The sequence below is a fragment of the Mandrillus leucophaeus genome, unplaced genomic scaffold, assembly GCF_000951045.1.
Source record: "Mandrillus leucophaeus isolate KB7577 unplaced genomic scaffold, Mleu.le_1.0 Scaffold220, whole genome shotgun sequence".
NCBI classification, from domain to species: Eukaryota; Metazoa; Chordata; class Mammalia; order Primates; family Cercopithecidae; genus Mandrillus; species Mandrillus leucophaeus.
Window position 1 is genome coordinate 419,200 of NW_012102255.1, and position 12,057 is coordinate 431,256.

Consider the following 12,057-nt stretch of genomic DNA (forward strand, 5'->3'; position numbering starts at 1 on the left):
TTTCTTTTAAAGTTTTCTCTGTCTTTCTCTAAGCTCTGGTGCAGATGGAAGCACCCGAAAGAAGAACTATAAGCCTGTGGAAGCTGGTATTGAAAGGAAATATCATTATAGTCACAGAAGAAACAGTCTGTGAGCCAATGAATTGGAACTTGATCACCGTGTATTACGGGGTTACTGTGTGAACCCTGGTATACTAAAAGCAAAGGGAGTATCAAAAATGGGGAACAGACATGACTTCCAGTTTCTGGTTCAACATGCAAAGAATTTGAAGTCATCACTCCCATCTTCCTAATAAGAAAAATGTTGAACAAACTGAAAACCAAAAACTCATCTTAACTTTTATCAGAGACTTGAGGTCACAAGGCAAACGATCACCCTGAAAAGTAGAGAGACAAGCAAATACAGAGAGAATCACAGCTTGCCAGGAGCAGAAGCCACCGTGAGACACAGCAACCAGTAGGCCAACTTAAAGGTGAAGTGATTAATTGCTGAAGACTTGAGGGTGGACCAACTTGAGATTTTAAAAAACTCCTGCATTAAATCTAAAAATTACTTAAAATTCATTTTTGCCTTGTTTTAAATTTTTTTTTTCTTCTGGTTAAGCTAATGAAATACTAAATTCAGTTCTTAAGTTGGTAAGAAGCAACATAGCACCACTCAGCAAAATAATTTCACCACATTGTCGATTTATCAAGTTGATCTAGTCTAAGGATAAAACCTCCAAATGTTGTAAGAGAAGTGAGATTTCAAGTACATGTAGGCTCTCAATAAATACTTAATGGATCCTCATAAATAATCTGTCTCTGAGGAAAAGAGTACACAGAAAAAGGGCAGAAATCCTTTGGACAATGGACTGAAATTCAAAGAAAAAAATCAAATTAGAGTTGAGAAAAGGTAAATTCCAAAGTAAAGAGAAACGTTACTATTAGATACAAGAATAAAGGAGTCGAACGGCTGCTCATGGAGCCAGAGAATGGTGGCTTTCAAAGGAGTGTGATAAACACAGATCAGGGATATTGAGAAAAAATGATTTGGGGAGGAAGTAATTTAGGACAGGCTGCTTCGCTACGTCTACAACTTGTTTGAAATCTGGAATATCCTTAATCTACAGTGGACCCTGCCCTCCAACTGCTTATGGTGAACACTGACAGTACATAAACACCTACAGCAAGAGATAGAGCACACTTACGACAAGAGAACAACAGAGTCCACTGACTCGAGTGAGACGCCATTACAGCTCCGGGGATTAGGGAGTGAGGAGTGGGCCTGTTATGTGGGATCCCAAGAATACATCGTTTGTTTGTTTAATAAAGACATAACAACTTTTCAAGAAGAGTAGTCAGGAACTCAAGGCAAAGAAGATCAGTTTAGTATTCACAGAATAAGACAATCCCATTTGTGTAACTATTTTTTAAACTAAGCAGCCAATGAAAAAAAAAAATCCTATGTTTTTAGTTATCATGAAATGTATATAAAGTATCAATGTGTTTCAGCACCCACCACAGGAATTAAGCAGAAGACCAAGATTACAGAACATAATATGTAGTGACTGGGTCAAGGAAAACTGAGGGAACAGGAAGAGTATGTAATGGATATCTAACCACTTAAGCATTAATCTGTTTTCATTTCTACATAATCAAATTCACATTTCCTCTAAATTAAGCTGAACCAGAAGGTGCATGACAACTTGATGTTCACAACCCATTTGGATATTTCAATGAAAATTTAATAAAAATCCCTCAGAAATATGTAATTTAAATCCTAACAAAGACTGCTAACTTCATCACGTTTCTGATACTAATGGGAAAATCTTAGCTGATCTGAGCGTAAAACTGCAAAGACAGACAATTTTGACCAGGCCTTTTTTCCTGTTAAACTTCTGGCAAGAATGAAAGACTCTAGTCCCTGTCCTTTCATAGCAGGGGTGTCCAATCTTTTGGGTTCCCTGGGCCACACTGGAAGAAGAAGAATTGTCTTGGGCCACACATAAAATACACTAACAAGAGCTGATGAACTAAAAAAAAAAAAAAATTACAAAAAAAACTCGTAATATTTTAAGCAACTTTATGAATTTGTGTTGGGCCACATTCAAAGCCATCCTGGGCCCAGGCTGGATGAGCTTGTTTTATAGTGTTTTCCCTGAAGATTCTATGCCTCCCCCGTCTGATTCTAACTCCTAGAGACCCTCTTCCTGAGGCTGTGTACTCTTGAGGATCTATTTTACTTGGAGTAACTTACGGTAACTTTTATACTATCTGTATGTATCACAGAACATCACATTGTATACCTTAAATATACACAATAAAATTTGCTTTTAAAAATAGTCAACAATTTTTGCTTATGCTTGAACTCCTGGCAGGCATCATAATGAACATCTCTAAACGTGCTGAAACTAATTTCCTTTATCACTGAAGTATTAGTGATCAAAATTCAGTTTTAGTCCATGCTGTGCTGATTTCTGCAATGTCTTATTTTAAAAGTGTATAATGTGAAACTTTCCACTTACTAATAAACTTCCTTATTCTGAGAACCTATTTTTCAAAATAGAATCCTCAAGACTTAGAACTTTTTTTTTAGATGGTTCAAGGGGACAAAAAATTAATTAGAATGATAGCTGGAGCTAAAAGGAGAGAAAGTTCAAACCTAAATAGCACTGTTTTCTAAAGGAGTAGAAAAAGATTATATACCAATCTCAAGTTTTGAATAAACACATATAGAGAAGGCTGACAAAATTACCTGCAACATGAGCTCACAGTCATCTCTTCCAACAAAAATCATTTCTCGCGGCAGCCTGTGGCGAGTGCCTCCACTGCTCACCAAAAACCAGGATGTTAAGCTCATTTTCTGCTTAGCTTCTAAGTCTTTGGCAAAGCTACGTCATCCTGAAGAGAAACATGAAGAAAAATATGCATTCAGATATTTTCAGCTTTAGTGGGCTATTCACCAAACACTGGAAGGCCTAAGAATAGAACTGCATTCATTCACATTTATACTAAATGAACTGTCCACAGGTCCCAGGAAATATATACATATATACTAAATTCTCATCAGTGAAGTAAGCCCACAGAATTGACTAAGAGTACAATTAAAAAGGAAGAGATTAAAGTAATAAGTAGGTTATAGTTTTCATACTTCTGAAAGCCTTTTAGCATAGTTTATAAAGGTCTATAATCCTCAAGTAAATGCTCATGTTAGCATCATGTTAGCATCAGAAAAATAGCAATACTGTACCAATAAATGTCTTAGGTATAAATGGTTTGAGAAAGACACAATGAATTCAGTGAGTATATATGATACCTGATTAAGAACTACGTTGACCAAATAAACTGCTCCTTTGTCTACCAAGTGTAAACTACAGAATGCAATTTCAATTTCTTTTTCCTCACGTGTACTTTATTTTCTTAATACATTTTCCTAGGGCAGCAATTCTGAAACATTCTGTTCTTGGGACTCTTTTAAACTCTTTAAAAAATGAACTCTGAAGAGCATTTGTCTACATGAGCAATACACACACATACATATATATATATTTTACATATTAGAAATGAAACTGGTATTTATTAATTCATTTAAAATAACAATAATCCAATTTCATTTTAAAATTACTAACATTTCTATGACAAAGTAACCATATTTTCCAAAACAAAAATAAGAAAAGTAGCACTATTTTACATTTTTCAAATCTCTTTAATGTCTACCTTAAAAAAATAAAACCTGTTATCAGCTTTGAATTTAATCCATTGCCATATATTGCTTAATTTAATGATATATAAAGAAAACTTGGCTTCATACAAACAAACAGGTGGAAAAGGGAGAGGTATTTTAATACGCTTTTCAAATAATTGTAATTATTTAGTAATTTCTTTGATACTACATAAAAATTATACAAGCAGTAGTTTCTTGAAGGTTATTTGCAATATGGAATCTGAAACCATATTAATGAACTTTTCACACAATTTTATATAAAAATCCATCTCACGGCTGGGCGGGTGGCTCATGCCTATAATCCCAGCACTTTGGGAGGCCGAAGTGGGCAGATCACCTGAGGTCAGGAGCTCAAGACCAGCCTGACCAACATGGAGAAATCCCGTCTCTACTAAAAATACAAAAATTAGCCGGGTGTGGTGGTGCATGCCTGTAGTCCCAGCTACTTGGGAGGCTGAGGCAGGAGAATTGCTGGAACCTGGGAGGTGGAGCTTGCAGTGAGCCAGCCTGGGCAACAGAGCGAGACTCACTCTCAAAAAAAAAAAAAAAAAAAAAAAAAAAGAAAGAAAAGATAGACAAATAGATCAATGGACCAAACACATGGATAAAATTGAAACCTGGTTAGTAGTTTCTTCAGTAGCCAAGGCACATGATTCAACTCAGGTTCCTCTAAATGGTGGGAAAGGAGCCTTTGGGTTTCCAACTTATATAGAATATGACCAAGGTCTTAACCAGATGTGATAGCAGGTACATTTCTTTCCAGAATTTCTGGATTAGTCAAATAGACATGGGTTTTAGAGTATACTTTCTGAGTTAAATTACCAGTCCCTCATGCTTTCTAAATGACTGCAAAAATATATGTATTATGTTTCTGCATTTCAGGTATCCCACCTGTAAGAGAGAAAAAAAAAAAAAAAAGCCAAGAAGATATCATCTAAAGATGCAATTGACAGAAATTATCTGAAGTGACTATTTTGGAACTCTGGCATATAGTAAAAGAGGGTGATAAATGTCACGGAATTTCCATCTTTCATGGTAGCAGCTATCACTCATTTCACAGCCACAACCCCAACAGCTCCATGAAGCAGCCTGGAGACAGCCTCCTGCATTCCTAGTGTGGCTTCCTGGAGCCAAGGTACACAAAAAGGACGTAGTCTTCCAAATACTGGATTGCATGATCTCATTGCTGCTTTTGATTACTGAGGAACCAACACAACAGCAGGCTACCAGTACTTTAATACCCACGGGCCTAAGAAACTTCCAAGGAATTTATTATATAAAGACAATGTATGTGTGTTTTGTTTTTCTTTCTCCTTTTTGAGGTCAGATATTTAAAACAATATTTATTAGGTCAATAGCTGACCACAGAGGAAACACAAGAAACTTCAGTGCCCACATATAACAAAAACTACACACTTTGCAAAAACTGTTTACAAAAGTCACAAACAGATAATCACTTCAACCCTGAACAAGTAAGATTCAGCAATCCCTGGAGAGTGCAAGAATTACATTTCCGGATGTACTACAACATAATTTTTAAAAGGTCTAGTTCTCACCAGGCATGGTAGCCAATGTATGTAATCTCACCACTATGGAAGGTGGAGGAGGGAGGATTCCTTGAGCCCAGAAATTCAAGACCAGCTTGGGTAACATAGTAAGACCTCACATCTATGAAAAATTAAAAAAAAAAACAGCTGCGCATGGTGGCACCCAAGAGGTTGAAGCTGCAGTGAGCCATGATCAAGCTCTGCACTCCAGTCTGGACAAAAGAGTGAAACACTGCCTCAAAACAAATGAATAAATAAAAATAAGATAAAAAGTACAGTTCTCAAAAAATAAAAAATAACATAATGAAAATAAAGAAACAACAAAAAAGATTTGATAGAATCTCTCCTGTTAACGCCCATTGTAGTTATTAGTCGAAGGTGTTACATCAACTATCTACTGTCTTAAATATGTTGAATGAGCTAAAGAAAACCATCAACAAAAAAATTAGCAAAACAGTGTATGAGAAAAATGAGAATATCAGTAGGAAGACAGAAATTATGAAAAGGAACCAAACAAATTCTGGAGCTGAAAAGCAGAATAACTGAAGAAAAACTCATTAGAGGGGCTCAAAAGCAGATATGAGCAGGAGTTAGAAAGGTTCAGTGAACCTGAAGATAAGAACACTGAGGATGTCTTATCTTCAATATGAGATGTAGAAAAACAAATGAAGTAAAATGAACAGAGCCTGAGGCACCAGCAGGACATACTAACATATACATTATAGGTGTCCCAGAAGGAAATATGACAGAAAAGTATTTGAAGTCTTAATGGAAAAATACTTCCAAAATAAATCAATACATACATCCTAGAAGCTCAATAAACTACCAGCAGATAAACTCAAAGAGCTCTACACAAAAAACATTACAATCAAATTGTCAGAACCTAAAGAAATAGAAAGAATTTTGAAAACAGTGACATAAGTGACTCTTCATGTACAATGGAGCCTCAGCAAGATATACAGCAGATTTCTTCTCAGAAACTATGGAGACTAGAAAGCAGTGGGATTGACAGTGGGAAAGGAGAAGAAAAAAAAGACTGTCAACCAAGAATTTTATACCCAGCAATACTGTCTTTCAAGCATATATATATATATATATATATATGTTTTAAAGCAAGCAGAAATTAAGATATTTCTAGTGAAACAATAGCTGACAGTTTTTGTTTTTTTTTTTGTCAGCACAGTGCCCTACAAAAAATGTGAAAGACATTCCGGCTGCAATGAAAGGACACTAGACAGTAACTTAAAACTGTGATAAAAATTTTTAAAACCACTGATAAAGGTGTCTATAAAGGTAAATGTAAATCCACTGTTTTCATACTTTTCATACGGTTTGTAACTTCTGTTTTTCCTATATGGTTTAATAAGCAAGTTCATAAAGCAATAATTATAATCTGTTACTGGAAAGGGAATGTATAAAGGTGTAATTTGTGACAATTATAATATTACAGGGGAGGAACGGAGATGTACACAAACGAAATATTTGTATACTCTTGAAACTAAATTGATATATTCAAACTAGGCTTATAAGTTTAAGATATTAATTGGAATTGCCAAGGTAACCACTAAGAAAATACATTAAAAATATACAGTAAAAGAAAGAAAAGGGAAATCAAAATGATACACCACAAAAAGTTAAATATTTAAAAAGACAATAATAAAGGAATAAAAGAAAAAAACACATAACATACAGAAGACAAATAGATCAATGACAGAATTAAAACCATCTTTATGCTGAGTGTGGTGGCTCATGCCTGTAATTCCAGCACTTCATTTAAAGTGATTAATAATATAACTAAAGCAAACCCCCAAATTTTTCCATTTTTCCATATCAGCAATCCTCACTGTCTTTTCTTCTTCTTCTTCTTCTTCTTTTTTTTTTTTTACTGAGACAAGATCTGGCTCTCTATTGCTCAGGCTGGAGTTCGGTGGAAATATCTCAGCTCACTGCATCCTCCAACTCCCAAGCTCAAGCTCCGGGCTCCCACCTCACCCTCTTGAGTAACAGGGACTACAGGTGTGCACCACCACACCCAGCTAATTTTTGTATTTTTTGCAGAGACGGGGTTTTGCCATGTTGCCCAGGCTGGTCATGAATTCATGAGTTCAAGCAATCCACCTGCTTCAGCCTCTCAAAGTGCTGAGCTTACAGGTGTGAGCCACCATGCCTGGCCTTCAGTGTCTCTTCTAATACTGTAGTACCTATTCTTGAAAGCAGACTAGCCATAATACAAAATTTTATCAGTCTCTATCTTCTGTGCTTATTAATTTCAGCATTTAGGAAATCTCAAAGAGTATGAGAAGGTACAAAACTAACAGATTTGCTTTTCAGTAAGTTTATTCCCATTCCCCCAGGGCACAGTTAGCCATTCTTGTCTCTGTCATCCCACAATATTTTGTTCAAACATTTATTATGCTAGAATTTAAACTATAATTTTTTGCATTAATAATTATATACTGTAACGATACGATTACACCTCAAGTTGATGAGCTCTCTGAAGGCAGCACAACTGTCTTCCTCCATCCCTCCCTTCTTTCAACAGCTATTGAGAAGCCTGCGGAATCCAGGCACTTTTGAGGATCAAGGACACACAAAAGATAAAACAAAAAAATCTTGCCTCAAGGAACTCACTACTGCAGGGAACGGCAGTTAGTAGATGCCACGACAGAGATAAGCCTAGGGTGTTACTAGAACAACAGGAGGTTGTCATTACTCCGGACATGCATGGTGACAGTAGGGATGGTATCATTCTAAATCAGCACAGAGTTGAAATACAGAAACATTTTTTCATCACTGTATCCCTTGAGCCTACCCCAATGTTTCATCTACAGTGAGCATTTGACAAGCTATTTTCAATGAATGAGTAGCTTTGGACCAGCTACAAGTCTTGAAGTGAGGATAACCTAGAAATCTCCAGGGGCAGGAGGTGAAATTAATCATCTAACCTTCGACAGCAATTAAATCTAGCCATTAAATCCTAGTTATAGTCCTCTTCGGTTGTCTCTTTCTTATTCTTTATCTTTCTGTCACATAAAGCTGTTTTCACCAGCGATCTGAGAAAAGTTTAAAGCTCAGACACTTGGGTGTCAGATAGATGTGAACACTGGCCCAGTATCATAGTTCCATTTACGTGGAACTACCATTACATTTACATTTAAAGCTATCATTAACTTTAAAAACTGACTTTCCTGCTAAATCAGAGTTCTTTTCATGATTTAATGGACTAAAATGTTAATAATCTAAGTTTTACATTCTAAATAAACATGAAACAAAGAAAAACTCTGCAGTTATTGAGCAGAGCACATAGCTTCACTACACAGGTTTCAAAAATATGTACATTTTACAGCAAATACTTTAGGCTGGGCGCGGTGGCTCACGCCTGTAATCCCAGCACTTTGGGAGGCTGAGGCGGGCGGATCACGAGGTCAGGAGATCAAGACCATCCTGGCTCCCTGTCTCTACTAAAAATACAAAAAATTAGCTGGCACGGTGGCGGGCGCCTGTAGTCCCAGCTAACTGGAAGGCTGAGGCAGGAGAATGGTGTGAACCCGGGAGGTGGAGCTTGCAGTGAGCTTAGACCTTGCCACTGTGCACTCCAGCAGGGGAGACAGAGCGAGACTCCATTTCAAAACATATATATATATATAAAAATATATAATATTTACATAAAAATTAATATATAATATATATATTTAAAACGTTGTTCCTAGTCACATATCATTTAAATTGAGGAACGATGGCAAGAGGGGTCTGAATGATGTTAATTACTATAATACTTAAGTCAAGACAGGGAATAATAAACAGTGCACTTGATATATGACAGCATTACAAGAGAACTACAAAATAGTGCACCACATCACCCATAAAAAGAAACTGGTTTACTCAGATTATTAAGCCTGAGAAAAAATCATTGTTACATAAATGATAGTCAATGTATACAATCACTTGAGCTAAAACACATGTTAAGGGCAGTCTCCTTATGCCCTGGCAATTGGCTGGCTGATTCATCACCAGATGGCTTTACAGAGAATAAACCTCCTCTTACCCCACAACTCCTGCTATTGCAGAGAAAGAAATAGCTGGCCTCACCTTAGGACTATGAGTCTACACAGTAGAAAATGCTTTCCTTTAGTCTATGCATTTCTCATTTTAATAAGATACTATCTACTTAGGCATCCATGTGACAACTTTTCTTTTGGTACTAACAGGCATGAAAGGGTGACAATAATCTCCATGGGGTTGGCCCAGGACCTAGCTTTGTTTCCTGAAAGAATAAATTGTAGGAGAAAGAAGATCTGGTTTTCTTAATAAAATCAATGAAAATATAAACAAAGGGGGAGTAAAAGTGATAAACTTTACCTTACAAAATTGTAATCTGAACCAGCAGTAAAGCTTACCAACTAAAATAAACACACTAAGGGTTTGCATCAACTGGCATCTGTAATTTTGCCATGTCTTTTTACTCCATCATACAAAGTATCTAAAAGATACAATTTTAAACAAATGTATAAATTCAGGAATCTATTTCACATTTTCACCCCTAAAAAGTTCCTAATAGAAAATATATCCTCAACACCAGAGGTCTGTCTTTTGATGCCACGTACTTCTGAAAATGAAGGAAATAATTTAGGGTGGCATTTCAACTAAGGATTCATTATCAAATAAAGTCCAAACATATGTCATAATAACTCAGGATCAAAAAAATGCAAATCATGTATTATAAAAGCAAATGGTTTTATTCATAATTGGTAGCATTTATTGATGACTTAATATGAGTCAGGCACTGTTCTAAGAATTTCACATATATGTGTGTATACACACATAATTGTTTTTAGCTACAAAAATTCTTCAAGTTTTAGAAAATGGACATAATGCATACTGATTATACATGAGAACCCCATTTTATAGAGTACTATAAAATAAAACCCAGTTTGTTTCTTCATTCACAAGTCGTAAGCACCATAAGATACTGGGGAAAGAGAGTGGATCAATATAGAAAAATTTCTAATCTCATAGAAACAAAATAAACAAATAGCTAAATAAATGAATAAGAAAACTTCAGGGGCGGTGGGAAGAAAGAAACATGAAAAAGCAAAGAGGACAGGATAACTCAGGTGGTGCTGTTTCGGCTGGGGTGGTCTAGGGAAATATCTTTGCAAAACTAACGTGTGCTTAGAACCCATTCGAAAATTCAGCTCTGCTGTATAATTAATGTGATCTGGCACACAGAATGAAACACACTCTTGGAAAAAAATTCATTTATTTTAAATCTCCACCCTTATTTATATAGCTACTCCAAAAGAATAAATCCACAGCTGTGCTTTTTTTGGATACTTACCAAGATACTTGTTTCATGCTCATGTGAACAAACTCATTACTGGGAAAATTTCTGCTTTCATATGCTCATGATTATTCTGGAATGACTACTCTAAATTTTACCTTTATCATCTGCCATATATATTATTAATTCTTTTGTAAAAGGCAATTAAAGCAAATAGGTATAAAGAAAAAATATCAGCTGCAACTTAAATCTGAAATAGCATTAAAACTAAAACAAAAAAACAACAACAAAAAAACACACTTCTCACAAAAATAAGTGAAGATGACATTCCAAATACCAAGCCGCACATTCTGTGTCTGAGTTTATTACATATTTTTAACAGAAGACTTAGATTTGACAGGAAAAGCTAGCAAGCCAGAGATTTAATAAAAGATTTCTTCATAGAAACCATTCAATAAAATGCTTAAAAGAAAATACCTAAGAAAAAATAAGTTATATTTTTCCATAAATTATCTAGGCATTAATAATTCTTGCTAGGTTTTCCTTGCCAATTTATGAAAAATGTTAAGTATGACTTGTTTGCTTTTGTAAAACTGTACTACCCTTAATAAAGCATAATTGTGTTGCTTTACACCAAAAAATCAATTAAGACTTAGATTCAGACATTTATCAAGTACCTCCTTTGTGCCAGTAACTGTGCTAACTGCTTCTATTAATACTTGCATTCTTTCATTTAACTCCCAAAACAAGCATTCAAGAAACATTTTTCCCTTAAGAAAACTAAAGTTAAAGGCTTATTCAAGGTTACAAATCTAGTATAAACACCTAGATTCAAATCTGGACCTTCAGCTACCAAATACGGGGCTTTTCCCACAAATCACTATCTCCTTTGTATTTTTCTTAAATATACCTTAAAATGATGCAGGTGATTACGCTAGTCTCGGATATGGCTACAGTTGGAGTATGACTGACAAGGAATATATTTTAACTTAACGAGAAGTTCTCTGACACTCTGTTTGGGCAATAAATGCTGACAGTTCATGTAAATTTCCGCCTACTTTCAATCTTCTCAGCTTCCTGTTTGGCCACCAGCAGGCTCCAAAATTCTCTCCTTGAGAAGTTCCCAGACAAGAAAGAATCAATCAGTTATTAAAAACAAAAACCAAAAATCAGCTGACCAAAAATCAGCGGATCAATCTAGAGAAATGAGGCAAATTTAGTAAACTGGGGTACAGCATGGATTAGAAACCTAGAATCTGAAAGAATAGTAAACTATCTGCAGGTTCACTAAATAACTATCAATCTGAAAAACTGCCAGATCATAGAGCACTAGGAGCAGGAAAAGACATACAAAGCCATTTCAAAGAGCTGAAACTGTCTACAGGAGGGAGTGACACTGGGAAGAAAGCAGTCTGAGTTTAGGGTCTGTAAGACCCTGAAAGCCAAATGCTTTGATTCACTGTTCTTAGCTCACTCATGACAACCATTTCTCTGTCATGTGCCTGTAATTAATTTTAGCATACT

The 12,057-nt window shown here is 35.7% G+C and overlaps 1 protein-coding gene across 4 annotated transcripts in view; it reads right to left on the reverse strand.

The window, feature by feature from the left end:
• Positions 1 to 12,057, reverse strand: part of CEP170 (centrosomal protein 170kDa) — a 130,578-nt gene that overhangs the window by 100,721 nt on the left and 17,800 nt on the right. For 3 of the 4 annotated variants that reach the window (XM_011981156.1, XM_011981155.1, XM_011981152.1), the window contains exon 1: positions 2,737 to 2,891. In XM_011981156.1, the coding sequence (XP_011836546.1) occupies positions 2,737 to 2,841 (105 nt within the window). In that variant the 5' untranslated portion in view covers positions 2,842 to 2,891. Of the gene's footprint in view, positions 1 to 2,736; positions 2,892 to 12,057 lie in introns of those variants that run through there. The other variant, XM_011981154.1, reaches the window with a different exon arrangement.